Genomic DNA, 23,314 nt, shown 5'->3' with positions numbered 1-23,314 from the left:
ACTGCACATACCAGAGAGCTTCTAGCGTCTTCCTTTCACTGTTCATCCAAAATAAGCAGAGTCACTCAGAAGAGCATCAACACAAACACAGCAGCTAAACCTCCAACCTGCGGACGACATTCCAGTCCGGTTCACACGCTGAGGAAGTTCTCTCAGAAATAAACTGACTCACCTGCGTACGACCAGTCGATGTCTTCTGAGAACTTGCGTTGATTCCTGTATGCATATCCTGCAGCTGCGAGAGAGGGAGGGAGGGAGGGAGAGAGACAGAGACAGAGAGAGAATTAATGACAGATTAAACTGGATACTGTCGGTTTATCTGAAGTCACTTCTCTGCTGAATCCTGTAAACACGTTTTTTGAACCCGTTTACTGGTGAAACAAATCAACATCGTCTCTGTAGAGCTTTCTTGCTGAGGGAATAGTTCTCTCAAAGTCAATAAAGGATAATATTTTGCCATTTTTCTGAAATCTTTGTCTCTATAAATAAAGGTAACATTCAGTCAATATAGCACTTGAAATGAACTCCACAGATTACAGCTGTGTGGCGTGTAACGTTTTGGATATTTAGATTCAAGACGGGCCAAACAACCAAAATTGTGACGAGCAATCGGCGCAAACTCACAAACACTACGGACGTTTTTCTGCCCAACAAGCAAGAGCGATGTCCTCCCGGCAGCATAGAACTCACCGCGCTGACTGACGAGTCCACTCCGACTCTCAGTCACGTATATAATGAGATGCAGCGCGTGAGATGCCAGGAGCGGAGCCGTTAACCCGAGCGGCTGTCCAGAGCATCCGTCACATTAATGAAGTGGAGTCAAGGCCCCGAGGGGCTCGCACCTCATTACCACAACAGAGCGCCTTCAGGGCCCCAATGAGAAACAAAGAGCAGAGGTCACATGCCGCGAAGAGGAAATAAAGTGACGCGATGAGGTGTGTGTTCACAAGCAGTCACAACACAGAGGAATGTGGGAATCCATTGATGGAAGCAACATATTTAGCATCATGACCGTTTTAATGTTTCTACTTGTTTTGGTTTCTGCCCAATGACTGACTGGCTTGTGTTTTCTTCAGGCCTCACACTGGATGTCCAACATATTTCTACAAGACATTCTATGAGAAGCTGCCAAAGTTTATAAAAGACTTCCAGCAACAAAAGAAAAAACAATGCGCCTTGTGCTTCTTTAAAGCCGGGCAGCGAACAAGAACCTGAGCAGGCTTTGAGCTCTTTGTGTCATCGTGAGGCATTTCTAAAGCTTTTATTTCTGTCACACTGAAGAGCAAACCGGGTTCATGTTTCTCACAATGGCAATAAAAAGCACGGAGCCAGGCTCTTAAAGAACAGCGACAACCAGCAGCAGAAGTGTATTGAGCTTTCTTGTGAGGATAGTCGTCACTCTCACACTGTGGTTTAGTGAGTTGAACAAGCTACAATCTAAAGAAAACTCCCAATCAATTAAAAATGTTGGTTTCTTTATTAGATTTCATGGGAAATCCTAATTCAAATTATTTATGGAAACGTGTGTCTGTCCTTCGGTCAGTTCACCACTGAAAGACTGAAATATCTTCGCAACTATTTGATGGATGGAAATCTTTTCCCGACATTCATGGTCCTCAGAGGATGAATCCTACTGACTTGACCTCTGGCAATGCTCCTGACAGACTTCTCCTGACTCAACATGGTAAACAGACACAAGATGTTTGCATTCAGATGTTTATCTAAGCACAGCCTCAAAGAGCCGCCAGCATGGCCGTAGATTTGTCTTGTTTTTGATTATTTACTCGAACTATATCATCCGAGTGCTTAGAACCTCTTTGCCAAATGAAATATCATGACCCAACCAGTTTGTGATCGGTTCAGAAGTAGTCTGTGGTGAATTAGGAGATGAGGTCTCCTGCTGTGTGCTGGTCATTGCCCTGAGCTCTGGATGATCGCGGTCTAATCTCAGATTACATGTTTGACAGTCTGCAGAGGGAAGAGGTTCGCCTGCGGGGCAGCACCTTCAGCATGAAGACCTCCGTACAGGAAGTAGAGTTCTCATGGAAAGCAGCTGTTTTCCAGGCAGGCAGCCTGTAATCTGAGTAGCTGCATTAGATGAAGTCTTTATGAGGAAAGAGGAGATCACTTCGAAAGTTTGGATCAGTTTGGGTTTTAAAATGTCCTGCAGGGTGGATTTTACAGAGCAGAACTACGGAGGGAGCAGATGGAAGGACTTTCTACATGGTTTAAACCAACAGCAGGACAAACGTCTTCATTTCATACCTAAGATATAAGACAATATGGCCAATGAGTGGAATACATCTTTAATGTATGGGCATGTTTAGTACAGGTCAAAACAAACTAATATTTGATTTAGATTGAAGATTAAAATATTATACGATCCAAAGCTCCAGGAGGAACGCAGTAGTAACATTAGGGAAAGCGTAGAGAGCCAGAATAAATTAGTAAAGTCAAGTGAAGCCGATGTGTTAAAGCTGCATTCTCTCCCGTGTCCACCAGGGGGCGACTCCTCTGGTTGTATAGAAGTCTATAGAAAATGACTCTACTTCTCTCTTGATTTATTACCTCAGTAAACATTGTAAACATGAGTTTATGTCTCAATCTCTAGTTTCAAGTCTTCTTCAATACAGCATGATGTTCATTTAGTACATTATGGTCCATTTAGAGTCACACAGACCATAAAGCAGAGATCAAAGTATCTTTTCCCGCTAGCTAGCGACAAGCTAGGCTGAACCATGAGAGGATGATACACCAGATCTGCCTGCGAGATCAGTTCAGAGAAAACAGAGATGACGCTTGTCTTGTTCTTCTGGTCTAGTGGAAGATCACAGGATGGTCCAGTCCTCCATTTCATTTCACTGCAGAGAATTTAATCCCTAAATCGAATAGAGGGTTGAAATGTAGAAAAAGAAGAGACGACTCTAAATTGTAATGTTTCTGAGGAATTAAAGAGTGACGGAGCACCAAAGTGGAGCTAAACTCTCTGCCCGGCCCTTTCCCATGAATCATTGCATGCCCATACATAGAGAGTGAATGTGATTTACGCATTCCAGCTGCGTTACAGCTGCTGCCGGCTGCAGCTTGTTCCCTTCAAAAGGCAGCAATAAAGAAACAATTAGGAAGAAGTGACGTGTTTTGTTTTTGATGTTTCTTTGCGGCCGCCTCGCTCCGGTGCCGTTATTCACTCTGCTGCCTTTAATCACTGGCCTCCCAACACTGTGGCAGGGCCGCAACCTCCAGTTTCAGGGTTCAGAGGTGATTCGTTCCAGTAACAAGAAGCAGCTTTTAATGCAGCGAGGATGTTTTGACATCGTTATCGCCTCAGGATGGAGCGTTTCCTGTTCTGTCCAACACTCTGGACCCTTTATCTCAACTACTGGACAGACTGGACAGATTGTGATGAAATGTATATTCATCATCGACAAAGGATCACTGACGATGTTGGTGACCTTCCTTCTCCACCATCAGGGCCAAATTTCCTCATCTGGATATTCTGAATTAGGCCTTATTCCAAATGGAGCATTTTATGAGTAGAACATTCTTTGGACAAGTTCACAGCTCATTCAGAATATGAGTCTCATTAGACGATGTTATGCCTCTTTCCTGTTTACGAGCAGCTCTCTGTGTGTTGAACACAAACCAACTAGTTAGTAAAGCCGGAGTAGAGATGCCCAAAAGAAAAGAGAAACATTCCTACTCATGAACGTTATGAAGGACGTGGATATCAACCGGAGCAAATATCATAACGCCGACCTTTTCAATAAGATGGTTGAAGGACTGAAAGAGGAGGCTGAGTTCACACTGTATGCTCCTCATAATATGCACAGCTGCACGTCAAAGGGGATATTCGGAATAATACAAAAGCAGGAATAATTAGTGAGCATGTCAACGTAGTCGTTGTCACAGCCTCCATTTACTTGATTCATTATTAAATGAAAGGTTCTTTTGGGAGAGTACTTCCTGTACCGATGTGTACAGATTGTAAAGCCCTCCGAGGCAAAATACAAGTAAATATAGATTCATCTGAGTCTAGACTTCTGTGAATTCAGTTTCTCTTTAACAGCACAGTTTTCCTTCCAATGATTGCTTATTGTGTCTCACGTTGTTTTATGATTTGTAGTCACCATCACTGAAACATGAATGTCTGGACACGATTCCATGCCGATCCATATATCAGCTGTTCGGTATTTCACGGCACAGACAGACTGACATTTTAAACCCTAAAAGACTCGGTGACGTCGGAGCAGTCGGGGGGGGGGGGGGGGCAGACAGGAAGCTGTGAGCTCCGTCAAGGTGGAAACCAGAGAGTGTAAACAGAAGCTCTGACATGAAACACCTGTCTGCTCCCTGAACAGGACATCAGCAAGAGTCTATTAAATCTGTGTGTGTGTGTGTGTGTGTGTGTGTGTGTGTGTGTGTGTGTGTGTGTGTGTGCGTGTGTGTGTGTGTGTGTGCGTGCTTTCACTACAAAGAATACTGTCTGAGCTCATCTTTCCGTTCCACGCTCCGGTTGTCGTCCAGTTGGAGTCGCACAGCTTGAAGAGTCAGCGAGGTGAAGCCGTCTGAACGCTTCAGGTGACTTTTCGTTGACCGAAACTGTACGATGACCAAACCGGCGAGGCCCCGGAGAAGATTGCAAACCTTCGTTTAAAGTTGTAAATGAAGACATGGGTTTGAATCATTTCCTCACCGCGTGTCCGATCCTCTCTGCGTTGCAGGACAAACACCACTCGTCCGGCCGCAGGCGTCAGCTACAGACACACCGTTGTCGTGACAATACCCGACATGAGTTGGGTCGGAGACCTTTTGTGTCAAGAACTGGAAAGAAAACGCCTGCTGAGTTTGTCACAGAGTAACCGTGTCAGACCGGAAACAACTGCACACAACAGGTCCTCTACTGGCTCCTCAGTCCTCTCCTCCGTGATTCACACCAGCTCCTGCATGTTGGTGACGCGGCTCTGTGGAGAGCAGCGTCTGTCCAACGCTTTGGTCCAGACTGAAGTATCTCAACGACTATCGGATGGGTTGCCATGACACTCTGTACGGACATTCATGTTCCCCAGAGGATGAATCCTACGGACCTTGCTGATCCGCTGGCTCTTCCTCTAGCACCACCATGAGGTTCACATTTGAGGGATTGAGGGAAATATCTCAACATCTGTTGGATAAGTTGCCAAGATACTCGTTACAGATATTCATGTTCCTCTTAGAAAGAATTGGAATAACTTTGGTGATCTTTTACTTTTCATACTCTTCATCTAGCACCATCATCCCGTCAATCGGCAATCGGTGGCAGAGAAAGAATTCTGTAACCGCTGTTGTGTTGATTGAGAATTATTGAAGAAATAAAAGAAGCTTTCTCAGAGAGAAACATGATCTTAAAGGAACAAAATCAGGAGCAAGAACAGACGACGAGAGAAAAGCTGATTGAAGACGAATGGAAAGAAAGAAGTGAAGATGGGCGGTGGTGGGGGGGGGGGTAACATGCTTATGTTCCACTGGAGACGAGTGAATGAGTAGAATAGGTTGCATGGAGAACTCTTGCTCAGCGTCTGTACGGAGAGAAAAAGACCACAACTGTGTCAGTGTGTTTATTCAGCGGAGCGGCCGGCTCGGCGCTCCGGTCTGTGGGAGCCCTGCAGCCTCCAGCCGGACGCTGAATAAGAGGATTAGCAGAGCCCTGGGAGAGCCGCGACGTCCACAGGCTGTGGGGGTGAGAACCGGTGCCCACGCCAGAATGTGTGACAACACCCCCACCACAACACCCTCACCCCCCCCACCACCACCAACCGAGCCCCTGCCCCTCTCCTGATGCCAGGGGGGAGGTGAGGGTCTGAGGGGGGGTGGGGGTGACTTGAGTAACCGCTCAGACTGGAGGGTATGGCAGGTTACTCTGTGGACAGTCTGGGCTTGTATGTCATTGAAGGACCATGCTGGTGGCACCATGCCTGCTTGGTTTGGCTCTTCAAGTACACATCTCTTTAATGTAAAGGTTCACATTTACCATTATGTCTTTATACTGTTGAATGATATCTTCATACACTGTGGATTGTTTAGATTCAGGTTATGACCATTGCTGGACTTTGGTCAGCATGGCAGTGGACGGGAGCCTGAACAGCTGGTTGGTTTTACACTTCACAGGTCTGTCAGCAGACTGCTGTCACAACATGACCCCTGAAGCTACTGTATCAGACCTGCTACATGATTTGTATCATTGTATCGAGGATGTTCTCTTTGGTTCTGCAGAATGAAGTCAAAGCTTCACGTGTTAAAGCTGCATTCTCTCTAGTGTCCACCAGGGGGCGACTCCTCTGGTTGTATAGAAGTCTATAGAAAATTACTCTACTTCTCTCTTGATTTATTACCTCAGTAAACATTGTAAACATGAGTTTATGTCTCAATCTCTAGTTTCAAGTCTTCTTCAATACAGCATGATGTTCATTTAGTACATTATGGTCCATTTAGAGTCACACAGACCATAAAGCAGGGGATGCTTTAGGGCGGGGCTTACTGTGATTGACAGGTCTCTAACAGAGACGTGTCCGGTGTCACTCCTCCTCAGTCCAGATACGGTCACTTCCGTTTATTGGTTGCATAAAAAGAACATGGCGACAGACGTAATCCAAGATGGCGACGGCAAAGTCACTGAACTCAAGGCTTCAAAACGGCAGAACACAAACCGATGGGCGACGTCACGATGACTACGTCCACTTGTTATGTACGGTCTGTGGTTACAGGTCTGCTCAGGTCTGTTGACACAAAGAGTTTGTATGTTGATCAGTCTACTCTGGACTACAGGACGTCCAACAGGACAACCCATCTGCCAGCTATACTGCAACATCTGAAGCCAAAACTGCAAACTACTTATTAAAGGAGATCACTTGGACAACTGGACTAAAAAGCAGGAGAAACAATCCCAGATTTGATTTTCCCCGAACCCTTTAAGGAAGTATAGTGTCTCCACGCCATGACAGATCTGTAACAATGGTTATTCATCAGCCTTAAAGCCATGTTACCTGTTTGTCTAAGATTCTTTTAACCTCAAACCTTGTTTGCTGAGCTTCACTGTTTCTACATTCCCTGCTCTCTTCTCTTTGTTCGTACTTTTCTGTGGGTGAAGAAAACTATCGCGCAAAAACAACAACATCTCCAAACTGCCTTTAAGTCTGTATCGGAGGAGAAATCAAAGTTTGACCTTTGTGAGGCTCAGACAGCACAGTGATTCCTGAAGGAGCTCCTGCTGGATTTATACACAGCAGAACCTCCATAAAAACCCACTACGAGACCACCAACAGGGCATCAAAGTGCCTCGTCACAGCGCTGCCGGCATTACACAAATGAAAAGTCAGTTCTACCTAAAAATCCCTCCAAACTTCAGCTGGAAGCGTCGACGCGGGAGAAAACTAAACTCATCAGCCGACCGGAGGCCTCGGCGCTCTCCTCATCGATCAGCCGCTCTCATCTTCCCCTTTCAACTAGAAATGGCAAAGAACAAACGCTGTGGACGATCTAGAGGCCGAGTCCGTGAGCACTAAAAGGAGGCCGGAACATGAAAGAAGCAGAGAGGAGGATTTCATGTGTGCACTCCAGGAATGGAGGAGGGAGAACACACTGCAGGAGCTCAACTGAGATGGAAATATGAGGCAGAGCTGCAGGAATATCACATTTTGAATGTCTTACGTCTCCGGAGCTGTGTCCGCTCTCTTCCCGGCGAGTTGCGACGATACTTTACGGCCCCCGCTGACGTGGTCTGTCACCATAACAACAAACGCCATCTTCAATGTCCGTTCTACTCCTATTCTAGCTGAACAAAAACTACATTTCCTTCTTTTCTTTCAGTCTCTCCAGAACCACTTCGGTCACCTTTCTAAAATCGTACTTTAAAGGCTCAAAGTTGTGAATCAAACGGTTGCACTCGGCCTCCTCTCGTCAGTCAACACACTCCCTTCCGTGCGCGTGATCGTGTGCGTGGTCATGGTTTTAACTTTTAACTGCAGTGTGTCGTCTCTGGTCTACATCGTCCAACACCAGCATCACTGCACTGCGATGAGCGTGAACAGCTCGCCGACGGCTCCGTGTGTGTTCATGCACTCGTGTTTGACCTGGATCTGTGGTCAGAAACGAATGATCCGTCCCGGGGGAGAGCAGATGAATAATGGATCCGACTGTCTGCACTTTCCACACTCTGCCATCAACCATGTTGGTTTAGACTCCAGCTGAACCATCAGCAGCTCAGCTCTTCTGTTCTGAATGATCAGTCTCACGTCTGTCCCGCTGGCGTCATTGTCAGTGGATGCAGAAGTTGTTCTGAAGGTGCTTTCATCACGTTTAGTCTGAAGACTTTTAGTGTCGACTCCTCTGGTTGTATAGAAGTCTATAGAAAATGACTCTACTTCTCTCTTGATTTATTCCCTCAGTAAACATTGTAAACATGAGTTTATGTCTCAGTCTCTAGTTTCAAGTCTTCTTCAATCCAGCATGATGTTCATTTAGTACATTATGCTCCATTTAGAGTCACACAGACCATAAAGCAGGGGATGCTTTAGGGCGGGGCTTACTGTGATTGACAGACGTATGTGTCACTCCTCCGCATTCTAAATATGGTAACTTCTGTTCACTGGTTGCAAAAACAACACGGCGACGGCCGTAATTGACGAATTCAAGGCTCTAAAACGGCCACAAACCAACAGCACGATGACTACGTGCACTTCTTCTCTACAGTCCACGGCTCCAATGAAAGGACCTTTATCAGGATTACACTTTCTTTTTTGACAACACTCTAGAAATCTATAGGAAAGAGAAAGAGAACGTAAACCAGGTTTGTAAAGTTATCAGACAAATGTTTCCTCTAAAGAAATATAACTCTGGACGCCTGCAGCAGATGTTGACACAACTTCCAGTGGTCTTGTGTGTAAACCCAGTTCTCAGCGCTGACGCAGGCCGTCCCATCAACACCTGTTCATCTTCTAAACGTCTGCCGGTCACTGAGTGCCAGCCTCTGCTGCTGCATCACTCTCAAACAAAGCCTGCAGCCCAAACCTCAAACGGACTCCTCTGTCCGTCTGCCCGGCCGTCAGCTCCGCAGCCAGAGGCTCCGAAACACTCAGACAGCGAGCGGGGTGTTGAAACAAAGAGCTCCCACTCGGAGCGACTTGTTTACAGGAAGAGGAAGATTTAAAAAGGGAAATTGAGAAAGGTACAGCTCCAACACACCGAGCTCAAAGTCGCTTTCTTTACTTTAAACCTCTGCTGTGCGCTGTGCCAGCCTCAGCCGTGTTTTAGTTGCTGCAGAACAGAACACACATGATTTGGTCTTTGAGCAGTGACGTTTTCAAGAGAAAAAAACATTTGGAAGCACGAAATGTATGCAGCATGCGCTCATGTGGCTCAATCAGAGGACAAAGCAGCGGCGTGTGCGTGTTCTGGGGGACTGGGGGTCTGAAGGTCACATACATTACATCCCTGTCTTCCCTTTGGGAGCCGTCAATGCATAATGTGTGAACTACATGGAGTCCAGGTGGCCATGTGTTTACAGGAACTTCACCGCCAATCAAACGGCGACTTTGATCCCCATGTGACCCACAACTTCCTGACGATCTGAAAAATGTCGGCTCACATGAATCTGGGAACGTTTTACAAAATATGAAACCTCCATGGACGAACAATTCATAATACAGAGAACACAAGTTGTATGTAAGAAGTGGACGGAGTCATCGTGACGTCACCTCTTTGTTTGTGGACTGCTGATTTGAAGCCTTAAATTCAGCGATTTCGCTGTCGCCATCTTGGATCTCAGCCGTTGGCATCTTGGCTTTTCGCAACCAGTGAACAGAACTTACAACATTTAGACTGAGGAGGAGCGACGGAGAGCCGTGTACGTCTCTGGTAGAGACCTGTCAATCACTGTGTAGCCCCGCCCTAAAGCATCCCCTGCTTTATGGTCTGTCAGAGACCTGTCAATCACTGTGTAGCCCCGCCCTAAAGCATCCCCTGCTTTATGGTCCGTTTGACTCTAGAGAGAATGCAGCTTCAACACATGAAGCACTTGAACGTAAAAATGAACGTAAAAATAATACAACCAGATTTATGCTTTAATTAGAGCAAACCCAGCTGGACTAAACTACTTCATGTTCGTGAGACACAATAACGTATTTCTTCCGTACTAGCCTCCATGTATGACCAACAGTGTGTCCAAAACAAGCGCCAAGTCTTCTATTATTCACACCCTGCACACCCTGCAGGGCCTTTTGAAGTCCACTTGTGAACGAATGACACGTTGGGACTATTTTCCAACTTTAGAGACTCGACAGACTGCAGAGAAAGTCCAGCTGAGAGAAACCTGAGGAGTCCTAACAAGGCCCACCGTAGAGAGCACAAACCTCTTCAGACGGATTCAGGGTACAACGCTGGTCTCTCCAGGTTACTCTCCTGAATACCTGATCACCGGCAGGTTCTCTTCTTCACCCAGATTCCCCCCAAATGTATGAAGCGTCTGTTCAAGAGGAGACATTTTATTCTTTTGCTCCAGCAGACGCGTTTCCAATCTAATCGTACACGCGGTGACGAAACAGTTTGTCAGAGGCCCAAAGACAAGCTTCCAAACAGAAACGACTTAATTAAACACGGGCTGAAAGGACGAAGGAGAGCGCCAACGCTGTGTCCCACAGCAAAGACAATGAGGGAGGAAGTGTGTGTGTGTGTGTGTGTTTAACTATATATAATTATTTTATAAACTTTTTACCGATTCATTTACGCTGTGTGTCCAGTTAAAAGTTTATTTATCGAGTTCATTTTAGAGCTAATGATGCATTCAAGTCATGTAGGATTTCTAAGCTGCCAAACTGGGGAAACACTCAGTAAACACTGAGCACATCCACAGACGCTGGCTGCCCCAAGCTCAACTTAAGCCTATTGTAAGAGCTATAAATAACCTGTGAAGAATGTTTGGGATTATAGATCTTACTTCCAGATACAAATAAACTTCAAATGAGGTTATTAGAAGATGTGATGCAGATGTTAAGTGATTGAAGTTATGCGTTTGTCAAGTTTAATACATTTTCTTACTTTTCTTACACTGCTTTATACTTTCCGTTAAAAAAACAAACATGAAATCTCGTATTAAAATGATTTTAAAACACTTTCTGGTTAATTTCCTTCCATTCTTTAAAAACAAACAAATAAAACAAATGTTAAAAGCTAAATATGAATAGCTTTTAAAAGGAGATTTGATCAGATTCACACACAAGGATCCTCTCACATAAAATCCGAACAGCAGAATTTTGTGAACAGGAAAGTGATTTTTGCCAGATATTATTAAAACCAACGGCTATCGGGGAGCAAGGAAATCAATCTAAAGACGGATGCTTTTACTGAGAGAATAATAAATAAGAATAATAAGTATTTATGTTTGTAATGTGTAGCCTAGCGGTGGCTAAAACATGTAAAACCACGAATTTAAAGTGTCTCCTAAACAGTCCGGCTTCAAGTGATGCGCCCGTGTCCGAACCCCAGTGCTACGGACCAATCAGCATCCTGTGAGGAGCTACTGGCAGCTAGGGGCGGGGCTTAGCTGTGTGTGATGCCACACTGATTGGCGACCGTTGGTTCTAAACGAGGTTACCGTAGCTGCTGCAACATCTGCTCATTTGAAAGAAGAGGAAAGAAGGATTGTGTTTCCGCTTTTCACGCGACTTCAATTAAGAGTTTGATTGACAGATGTTTCATCCAATCACCTGCCACGTATTTATACAAAGTGCCTGTCCCTTTTTCCAAACGGTTTCCCAACAAACCATCTGGCGCTTCAGGTTACAACATATCAGCCGTCTGTCCAGACCGCCCTTCAGCTCGTCCTCTCTCCGTCCCTCAGCAGGATGTCCCGCCTCCACGTGATGTCAGCGCCCGCATCATCAGGAGCCGCTAATTGCTTCTTTTTTTTCACCTGCGTGAGTGGAACCCGGCGGCCATTAGCAGCACAATCAGCAGCTCATTACCAGGCGGACGGTCTGTGCCGTGGGGATGCGGGACTATTTAGAGGGATGACCTAATTGAAATTAGCAGCGGGGGGGCAGAGAGGAAATAATGGATTTTACACTCTGTGTCCTTCTTTAACCGTGACACACTTCTGATGGATTCACTGATGTAAACCAACGATGGCAGATGTTTCCTCCTCCTCATTATTCTGCATTTGATATTTAATATTTTTACTCTGTTGTTTTACCATAACTGCTGCTGTAGCGAAGAAATGTCCCCTCGCGGGAATAATAAACTATCTATCATAAAACACATTTATCTATCATAAAACACATTTATCTATCATAAAACATATTTATCTATCATAAAACACATTTATCTATCACAAAACACATTTATCTATCACAAAACACATTTATCTATCATAAAACATATTTATCGATCATAAAACACATTTATCTATCATAAAACACATTTATCTATCATAAAACACATTTATCTATCATAAAACACATTTATCTATCACAAAACACATTTATCTATCATAAAACACATTTATCTATCACAAAACACATTTATCGATCATAAAACACATTTATCGATCATAAAACACATTTATCTATCATAAAACACATTTATCTATCATAAAACACATTTATGACACGATGTGTTTAACTTTACTACTTTTCAACATTACTTTTAGATTCTATTAGGCGCTGGTGTTAATATCACTTCTTATACACGATGTTTTTACTCTGATTTAATCTTTTGTTGATGTCATAAATTGTTTCTATTTTAATGAATTTTTGACTTTACTCTTATTGCTGCTCTATTATATTTTCCACACTTACTAATTGTTATTCTATTGTTCATTTGTTTATATTTTTATTCGATTGTTTTTCTTTGCTGTTCTTCTGTTACAAGTATTTCCTTCCAGATTAATAAAGTTTTATTTTATCTTAACTTTTTACTGCACAACTTATTTGTGTTGAATTATGAAGCAGTTTCTAAATTAAATTGGGGATAAAAAACATCTACAGAGTCGGACGGTTACTGTCCCCTAATAATATCTCAACCAGCTCGTGGCGGTCCAGATGCAGCAGGTTGGTGCTGGTTAGTGCCGAGCTCCTGCTGTTCACCTCCTCCACCACAGAAACTCCTCCCCGGTCTGACCCGTTGGGTCAAACAGCACATGTGGCAGCTTCAGCTGCATTCAGTGACAACGGGAAATCTTCACGTCTGTTTCCAAGTCCATCTGACTGCTGTAATTGTCTGACTCGTCACTGAGTAACAGGATGAACCTTTCACACGTCTCTCCCAGCATCACGGCAGATTGTGAAACAGTCACAAAATACAATCTATTGCTTTTTCGTGTACACGTGAACAGGGACACAAACGGGGTTTTTCATGTCCGTTTTGAATTCACGCTTGAAAAATCCTAAAAGCCGTGTTATTTGTGAAGATGATCAAGCTGAACAAAACGTGGAAGTATCATAAACATTTGTTTATCACAGAGTGGACAGAACCAGTGAGACGCTAACTTCCTGCTCCACTTAACAGCTAAAGAGTTTAGACTTTGGATTTCCAGTCATCAGGCGACACCAACATGGCAGTGTGATGGTAATGTTACTGTGTGCCTACAGGATGTGTCTGTTCTAGCCAACCTTAAAAAGTGATAATATATAAAGTGAAATATATTTCTGGTTCATTTTTGTGCCCTGAAACACCATTAATGCACATCAATGCACATCAATGCTGTGCAATGTACTTGTTAGTCCAGTCGTTCACATTGTTGTAAAAACTCGACATATCTGGGCTCTTTTGTTCTTCTTCTCTTACTTCTGTAGAGTCCTGACACGGCGCTGCCCAGCTCGACCCCCTGCTGCTGTCAGCTCGTAATTTAAACTCATTCTCCTGCTGCACTCAACGGAGAGCTGATCTGGATAAGAGGATCAGACCAATGTCTGAAATGTAAATGTTCTGTAAATACTTGAAAAGGCCTCGTTGAGGCCCATCGACTCCCTTTGTGCACGCCAACGTCTGCCTAAAGCGTCTCCGCGTTCACCTGCTGAGATCCTCCTCCAGCCGGTGAACGCGGAGACGAGGAGCGACGCCCGCCTCCTCCACGCGGGCCTTTTATTCCACAACACCGCTGGCCTTTTTTCTGCCTCACTTTTTTTTTTGTTCAGCGGTTTGGGAGACGAGGGCCATCGAAACATCCAGAATTCGAAGAGAGACCACACAGCTGAGGAGTGGAGAAAACAAGGGGGGGGGGGGGGGGAAGTGGAGGGCAAATGAAATGGCTCTCCACCAGCTACTCTACGGGGCCTCCACTTGTTCTCAACTGCAATGGTGAGTGCCCCCCCCCCCCCACCCACCCTTTTTCAGAGGGGCTAAGGGCCACCCGGATCTGTCCCGTCATCCATTACAGTGTCCAGAGCGGTGGTGGGCACCGAGGAGGAGAAGGAGGAAGAGGAGGAGGAGGAGGAGGAGAAGGGGCAGAGCACCAGGCAGACACCAGCAGAGGCAAGATGGCTGGCTGACTAAAACAAATAATTCATCCCTCACCCGCCCTGAAACAAGAGACGAGACAAATGAGGAGGAGGACTAAAAAAGGGTGGATGAGGAGGAAGGGGAGGTGGAGGAGGAGGAGGGGGAGACAGTAGAAGGATGAAGGCGTGAGGCTCTGAAAAGGGAGAGAAGTGGGGAGAGCGGGGTGACGGAGATGTGCAGCAGCAAGTTGTGAAACGAGAAGAGTTCAATGAGATGAAGAGCCGAGGACAGAAAGCGGGAGAAAACAGAGGAGTTGGACTGAAGAAAATGTTGAAGAAGATTGAAGAGTAAGAAACAAAACAACAAAAGAAGAGATCCGGCCCGAGGGAAAGGCACCGCGAAAATCTTAAAATCTTCCATCTTTACAACCTTGTGTCAAACCTAGAGAACTTAAAAACGCAGTTTCAAAAGACACCAAATCTGTCAGGCTGAGGAAATGTGTAACGGATGCATGTGACATTTGACTGAATGGTGCAGCCATTAAAAAAATACAACACGATGATACCAGCCAAATATTTTGGCCGATCGTCACACTGCTGTTGGCGTCTTGGAGAACGTCTTCGTCTCCAGACAACATGAAACACGGCCAATGCTAGCTTGAAACAACTAATAGACCTCCCTCCATGAGGAGCAGTGACGTAGAGACGCCGTACACCTCTCTGGTAGAGACCTGTCAATCACAGTAGCCCCGCCCTAAAGCATCCCCTGCTTTATGGTCTGTGTGACTCTAAATGGACCATAATGTACTAAATGAACATCATGCTGTATTGAAGAAGACTTGAAACTAGAGATTGAGACATAAACTCATGTTTACAATGTTTACTGAGGTAATAAATCAAGAGAGAAGTAGAGTCATTTTCTATAGACTTCTATACAACCAGAGGGGTAACGCAGACTAATGAAGGCAGGAGTGCTGCTTAACCTGCACTCCATCGCTCTGTGAGGCGTCGGAGGGAGAATGTGTGTGTGTGTGTGTGTGTGTGGTGTGTGTGTGTGTGTGTGTGGTGTGTGTGGTGTGTGTGGTGTGTGTGGTGTGGTGTGTGTGTGTGGTGTGTGTGTGTGTGTGTGTGTACCCCCCACCCTAGCACACTGCGCTCCCACACTTCTGCTCCAGCTTCAGTGTGACAGCGTCCTCTCCTCACCGTCGCCACTGGGACAAATCGCAGTGCCATCATGCGTCACGCTTAAATGCCTCCCCCCCTCCCTGTTCTTTTCTCCGTTGCTCTGAATCCCCCCTTCTCGCCCCCCCTCTCTCTGTAGTTGCCCCCTTTCCTACTGTTACAAAACAAATCTCCCCTCTGACAGCATAATTCAGCGGCGCCAGGCCAGAGGAGGCGGCGCAGGACGGACGGGGCCTCCTCGGCCGACCTCCGCCGAGGACCCGGCTGGTTGTTCCCCCCCCGTGCATAACCCCCCCATAGCCTCCATTCAGCCGAAGGCCAGCGTGGAGAGAAAGAGAGCGGCGACTCGGGAGGATTCAAACCGGTGGCTCCTGTGTCTGCCTGAGTGAAGGCCGTTGAGCCTAATACCCACTAATCTGGTCATCAAATGCCCCCACGACTGGAAACCTTTTTTTTCTCCTTCTCCAGACTATCAGCGGGGCAGAGAGGGACGTCTGTCCCGCCGAAGCTGCTTTGGACAGAAAGGAAAGGTCATCTGAGGTGACCAACGCCTGGTTTGTGTCTTTCCTCAAAAAGGACAAACAGAAGCCAAAGGAGCTTTCATACAAACTACAGTTTAACTGGACCATCACACCGTTAACCGGAAACATGTCCATAGAACAGAGTGTCAAACACTGCTCACGATGCTCTTCTCAGATAATTCTTTGATCAGACAGCTCCTCTTTTAAATAATACAGGGCTAAACAGTAACCCAATATTAATATGAGAAAAGATTTGACCAATTCTTTGCCTTTAAAAAAAAAAAAGACTAAATGTGTTGTAAACAAGTTCAGTAAAAGTGTTTGACTTCATTCAAAGCAGATTTATTTTTAGTTTAAAGGTATGTTTAAATTGATTGATAGATCTTCCTCGTTGCCAGTGTTTTGGTTCATTTTGTAAAAGGAAGAAACAATAGGTTTAATAACGAGGTACACATGAAACAGTGTGCTTTACATTCTGTACCACCTTGTCATTTGCAAATGCCTTCAATTGAAGGTTATTTGCCTCCGTCAACTAGTCAAGTTTACATCACACACGTCACAGTGACCTTTGACCACCAAATTCCAATCAGTTCATCCTTGAGTCCAGTTGGATTTTAGTGCCAAATTTGAAGACATTCCCTGAAATCGTTCCTGAGATAATTGCGTTAACGAGACCGGACCAGATGTACGGAGGGTCAGGGACGGCAAGATCAGAAACCAATGAGCGGATTGGTTCAACTGACAAAGTGCCACATAAACCTCAACCAAAGTCAAAAAGGAAGCTTGTGAGGCGTTCGGGGGGCCGAAGGATGGAAAATTAAACTGCAAAGAATTGGGTTCAACGAATTTGGGTCGGTTTCTGGAACAAAGATTCCACATTTTCAACATTAAGCTGACGTATAACTGAAAAGTGTCTCCTGTAGAGCAAGAGGAAACCAAAATGTTCAAGTCCAAGCCCGTGATTTCTCGTGGGTAAAGCTATGAACACTGGGGGAGAGAAGCCTGCATCATACAGTGAACAGAAACAATCAATAGCTGTGACATCATGAATAAAATCCCTCTGACAGAAACGAAATATTAAGGAAGCGCTCGGCCCGGGGATTGGCATGCTTGGTGTCTGAGGTGACGGGCATCACATCTCCAGCCTTCCCCCTGCATGTGTTTGACTGACAGACTGCCTGACTGTGACGGCCATCTGTCAGCAGACTCCCTGTTAGACAACAAGAGGCCCGGAGACTCCTCGAGGCCCGGAGACTCCTCGAGGCCCGGGCGGAGCGCAGGGCTCGGCTGGCACTGCCCATTCACAAATATCTTTTGGGAGGCCAGATGGTGCGAGTTTTCTCCTCGTGCATCTTTTCTTCCACCATCAACCATTCCTGCCGCTGCCTCCTCGGAGAGCTGGCACCGCCTTAGTGCCCCCCCCCCCACGTTTCAGCAAAGCTTAATTTAGAAAAAAACAAAACAAAAACAGCCCAAATGAAAAGGGAGCTCGGAGGCTTTCTGCAGGTACCGAACCGTCCAGCAGATCCAGGCTCACTGGCCCGGGCACAAAAGGTTTCACATCTCTTCAGCTAAAACTGGCTCCGACCAGCTTCCCCTCCCCCTTAATCTTTGTTTCAAGTCCCGAAAAGATTCAACCAAGCAGATCAGTGTCCTCCCTGGCACCGTGCAGGCTGGGAGGGCAAACCGGAGGATAAGGAGCTGGAAGCCCCTTCCTGTGTTCAGGCTTATGGTGACAAATCCTGATTCATCTGCAATGACTTCTTAAACCTCATCAAAGCCTGCAGGACGCACCGACGGGTCCCTTATCAAACCCACTGAAATATATTTCTAATTCTGGTACAGATTGTTCAGGTCCAGACTAGGACATCCAGCTGTGTCAGCAAATCAAATCCTCCATCTGCAAAACACACCACTGACAGAACAGCTGCTGAATGTGGTGGGATCGTTTTCTCAACTGCTGATCCAACTTAGAAAGGTCCAGTGTGGAGGATCTGGCGGCACCTAGTGGTGAGGTTGCAGATTGCAACTAACTGAAACTTCTCCCATGTGCCAAGCGTGTAAGAGAACGACAATGAGCGATGCGTAAAACACAGAGGGCCTTCTTTCGAGTCAGTGTTTGGTTTGTCCTTCTGGGCTACTGTAGAAACATGCCGAACTCCATGAAGAGGACCCGTAGATTTAAACAGCTCATTTTAAGTCAACAAAAACACGATTCAAATATCTTACAGTAGCTTTAGGCTGTACAACAGCTTACCTCAGACGGACTGCCAGACGCTGATCCCGATCAATACGATCCTGGTGATTGGTCCTCTGCCTGAGAATCATTTCAAACCTTTTGCTGAAAAAGTGTTGCATCTGCATACTATGTCAGCTCCTGATTTGTTGCTAAATTCAAACACATTCAGGTGCCAAAATCCACCGATGCAACAAACTAGAAGCTGATTCGGAGCCATTTTGTTAAAAAAGTAGCTCACTAGTTCACCTCTTCCTCATTTTAAACAGACAATAACTGTGAACAACACATATTAAACATATCACTTTTTAGGTTGACATGTTGAATTTGTTGGCAAACACTTGCTTATTACACATCCAGCAGTTACAGATCAACATGATGATTCATTCGGAGTCTTTGTGTTTGTGTCACCTGTTTAATGGAAGTCCAGTATTCTCTCTCTTAGCTCTGTTTTTGGTCTCCTCCTCCAACTCCTGAGGGAAACATCCGTCTCTTTGTTCTGTGTTCACCAGCTGGTCTCTAACTGAGTCTGTCTGCTGCTGAGCAGGTAGTGAACAGTGGCTTTATTACAGCGTCTTCTCTGAAAACCGGCGCTGTGAGAGCGGTGAGAGTGAACCAGAACAGCAAAGTCGTGGACTAAACAGACAAACAACTCACTATGAAGCCGAAAACACACCCGAGTAGCGGCGCAGTGCGGCTAAACTAATGGTAGAAATAGTCACACCAAATGCAGCCAACAAACAGAACGACGTGGCAGAACCCAAAACAGTCCATTTGCTCCGTGCTGATGGACTCTACTTCTCTCTTGATTTATTCCCTCAGTAAACATTGTGAACATGAGTTTATGTCTCAATCTCTAGTTTCAAGTCTTCTTAAAGCATTAGGGGCGGGGCTTACTGTGATTGACACGTCTCTACATCATGTTCATTGGTTGCAAAAACAACAACATGGCAACGGCCGTAATCCAAGATGGCGACGGCGAAATCGCCAAACTCAAGGCTTCAAAACGCCAGTCCACAAATCAATGGATGACATCACGATGATACGTCCTCTTCTTATATGAAGTGATTGCTTTGATTTATTTTTTTGGAGAAAAACTCTCATGAACGTGTTTAGAGCAACTTCTGTCCACTCTTCTGAAAGTAGAATTTGTGATTGGATGCTAAAGATTTCAGTGAGCTTTCATTTGAGGACTCGTTGTGGCTTCAATGAACTGTGTCCGTAGCAAAGAGCAGCAAAACCGTTCTGACCTTTGTTTCATTATTGCTGGATCAAACTATTTCTGATTTAAACAATGATTTTGTCCATTTTTGTTTCCTTAAAGTTCTCGTACAGCTCCTTCAACATCGGGAAACTTTGGCTTCTTTTGATAAATGAAAAAAAAATAAACTTTTGTAGAAAAAATTTCTTTAAAGCTCGGCTCGAGTACGCTAGAATAAAACAAAAGACAGCACAGTGTTTACAACTCCTTTTCAATGAAAGCAGTCAGCAGCACTGGCTCAAACTCTCCATATATAGAGAGAAACTCTCCATATCTCGAGAGAGAAACTCTCCATATCTAGAGAGAAACTCTCCATATCTAGAGAGAGAAACTCTCCATATCTAGAGAGAGAAACTCTCCATATCTAGAGAGAAACTCTCCATATATAGAGAGACAAACTCTCCATATCTAGAGAGAAACTCTCCATATCTAGAGAGAAACTCTCCATATATAGAGAGACAAACTCTCCATATCTAGAGAGAAACTCTCCATATCTAGAGAGAGAAACTCTCCATATATAGAGAGAAACTCTCCATATCTAGAGAGAAACTCTCCATATCTAGAGAGAAACTCTCCATATCTAGAGAGAGAAACTCTCCATATATAGAGAGAAACTCTCCATATCTAGAGAGAAACTCTCCATATCTAGAGAGAGAAACTCTCCATATCTAGAGAGAAACTCTCCATATCTAGAGAGAGAAACTCTCCATATCTAGAGAGAGAAACTCTCCATATATAGAGAGAAACTCTCCATATCTAGAGAGAAACTCTCCATATCTAGAGAGAAACTCTCCATATCTAGAGAGAAACTCTCCAGATCTAGAGAGAGAAACTCTCCATATCTAGAGAGAAACTCTCCATATCTAGAGAGAAACTCTCTATATCTAGAGAGAAACTCTCCATATCTAGAGAGAAACTCTCCATATATAGAGAGACAAACTCTCCATATCTAGAGAGAAACTCTCCATATCTAGAGAGAAACTCTCCATATATAGAGAGACAAACTCTCCATATCTAGAGAGAAACTCTCCATATCTAGAGAGAAACTCTCCATATATAGAGAGACAAACTCTCCATATCTAGAGAGAAACTCTCCATATCTAGAGAGAGAAACTCTCCATATATAGAGAGAAACTCTCCATATCTAGAGAGAAACTCTCCATATCTAGAGAGAGAAACTCTCCATATATAGAGAGAAACTCTCCATATCTAGAGAGAAACTCTCCATATCTAGAGAGAGAAACTCTCCATATCTAGAGAGAAACTCTCCATATCTAGAGAGAGAAACTCTCCATATCTAGAGAGAGAAACTCTCCATATATAGAGAGAAACTCTCTATATCTAGAGAGAAACTCTCCATATCTAGAGAGAAACTCTCCATATCTAGAGAGAAACTCTCCATATCTAGAGAGAAACTCTCCATATCTAGAGAGAGAAACTCTCCATATCTAGAGAGAAACTCTCCATATCTAGAGAGAGAAACTCTCCATATCTAGAGAGAGAAACTCTCCATATATAGAGAGAAACTCTCCATATCTAGAGAGAAACTCTCCATATCTAGAGAGAAACTCTCCATATCTAGAGAGAAACTCTCCAGATCTAGAGAGAGAAACTCTCCATATCTAGAGAGAAACTCTCCATATCTAGAGAGAAACTCTCCATATCTAGAGAGAAACTCTCCAGATCTAGAGAGAGAAACTCTCCATATCTCGAGAGAAACTCTCCAAGTGGTCAACACTTCAATCCCTTCAGGCCTCGTAAACAAACGGTGACGAGCAACGAGCGAACAGGAAGAACACGCACAGGTAGACAAACAGGTAGGTTGTCAGGGCATTTGATTCATTGATTGCTCTTTCAACAAAAATATCAAACCCGTTTTTGAACATTAACGACCCTGCCTTAATGTATAATGCATTAAAAAAAGCACTGAAAACACAGGATTCCAACAATCGTGCTGGAGAGCAAACATCATCTCAGATGTTGAATGAGCCAAACACAAGGACGTTGCTGCTGCTGTTATGAAAGAAGAAGGTTTACTTGCTCTTGAATACTCCTGTCTGGGTACATGGCTCCATCCCTGTTGGATGTTTCTCAGCATGTTATTTTAAAAAAAAGAAGAAAAACATCTACTCCTTCACTTCTGCCAACAGGCAGGTTGGAACAGACACCACCGTCCAAACAGACACCGATCAAACCAGGAAGCGCGCACTTTTACAAAACACGTCTCCAAAAACACTGAAACTTTCGTCATCACAACAAGTCTCTTCCTGATCAGACACCTCAGGGCTCTGCTGCTTACATAACTTTACAGGCACACAACTTAATAGTCCTTAATATTTTATATGTTTAAACATCCATGCATTTATTACTCTCCTGCACCACCTAAACAGTTCTATAAAAGTCTTCAGGAGGGGAAATAAAACATGTATTGGTTCACAGTGTTTTGTAGTGAGAGTATATTGTTCTGAGAAAGGCATTATGGGATTACTGCTGCTGCTGCTGCTGTTGTTGTTGCCAGATATGAAGCCTCTGACACCCTTAATAAGCCGGTCAGACTACCGTGTCCAAACTCCTCTTTTCATGCTCTGACAGCTCCGGGTTTTGGAGCAGATACCGTGACGCCCTGCGCCTCTCAAACATTTTAATCTGCGATCCCACAGACCCTGAGCGGAGCAGAGACGCTCGTCATGAACGGAAAATACAAAAAACATCCACGAGACAGATTTGTATTTCTTTTAAAACACGATTTGGACTCGTCTCCATTAATGTCTCCAAAGACGCACAACGAGTTACGCACCGCGGGTTTATTTCCGGGAATAAAACAGAGCAACAACAAACAAAACAATCTAATTCTAAGAAAGAAATACAAAAACGCAGATCGCACGAGGGCTTCTTCGGTTTGTTTGGGACAGAGCGCACTTCCCAGCTCACCTGCGCAATCAGCTTAAAGTTTGCGCAGCAAGTTGAAAACCGTCTCAATAAAACCTTCACGTCCGAGGAGATTTAAGGCTTTCTGCGTCATTTGAGGGCAAACCGTGGATGGTCGCGCGGCTTACCTTGTTGGCAGAGGAGGATGGAAAGTGCAGCCGGGAGCAGCCAGCAGCGTGGAGTCTCCATGTTTGAGGTGGTGCTGGCGAGAAACAAAGCTCGTAGATGCGGTAAAGAAACAAAACAGTGATGTTTTGGGGGGGGAGCAGGTCCCGGTCCGCCCGCAGCCCTCACAGCTCCATGTCCCTCCGCTCCTGCCTGGTCTCTCGGTCGGTTGTGGTCTTGCTGTCGGTATGTGTGGTACAGATCCCGGATCCCGGTGCTCCGCTCCGTCCGCTCTCCTCCACACCGGCTGACTGACTGAAGACGAGCCGCCAGATTGAAGCTGTGCACCGCCCACAGCCCGCAGCCACACCGGCCTCACGTCCTCCACACAACAACCACAACCGACGCATGACATTTTACAGTTTTGTAAACGTCCCTTCGTTAATCTTTCATTCATCTTTTCATTTATTTATTGTTTGTATCGAAGCAGGACCGACAGGAGGAGAACTACAACAATAGAGTCATTGTTAGAATTAGGAAAAGTTCAGGGGCAGATGAAATGGCACATGGAAGAAGAAAAGAAATGAAGGAAAGGGAACACAAAGGAAATAAGAGA

At 44.9% G+C, this 23,314-nt stretch overlaps 1 protein-coding gene across 6 annotated transcripts in view; it reads right to left on the bottom strand.

Moving 5' to 3' along the window:
• LOC306780234 (receptor-type tyrosine-protein phosphatase gamma-like) overlaps positions 1-22,992 on the bottom strand; it is a 60,592-nt gene extending 37,600 nt beyond the window's left edge. For all 6 annotated transcript variants that reach the window (XM_079272516.1, XM_079272517.1, XM_079272520.1 and 3 more), the window contains exons 1-2: positions 22,722-22,992; positions 173-235 (exon numbers count right to left, since the gene is read on the bottom strand). In XM_079272516.1, coding sequence (XP_079128642.1) covers positions 173-235; positions 22,722-22,782 — 124 coding nt within the window. In that variant the 5' untranslated portion in view covers positions 22,783-22,992. The remainder of the gene's footprint in view (positions 1-172; positions 236-22,721) is intronic.
• Positions 22,993-23,314: the final 322 nt, after the last annotated feature.

This window comes from Melanostigma gelatinosum (genome assembly GCF_949748355.1).
Source record: "Melanostigma gelatinosum genome assembly, chromosome: 1".
Classification (NCBI taxonomy): Eukaryota; Metazoa; Chordata; class Actinopteri; order Perciformes; family Zoarcidae; genus Melanostigma; species Melanostigma gelatinosum.
Note: the sequence above shows the minus strand (reverse complement) of the source record. Positions and strands in the feature narration are given on the sequence as shown.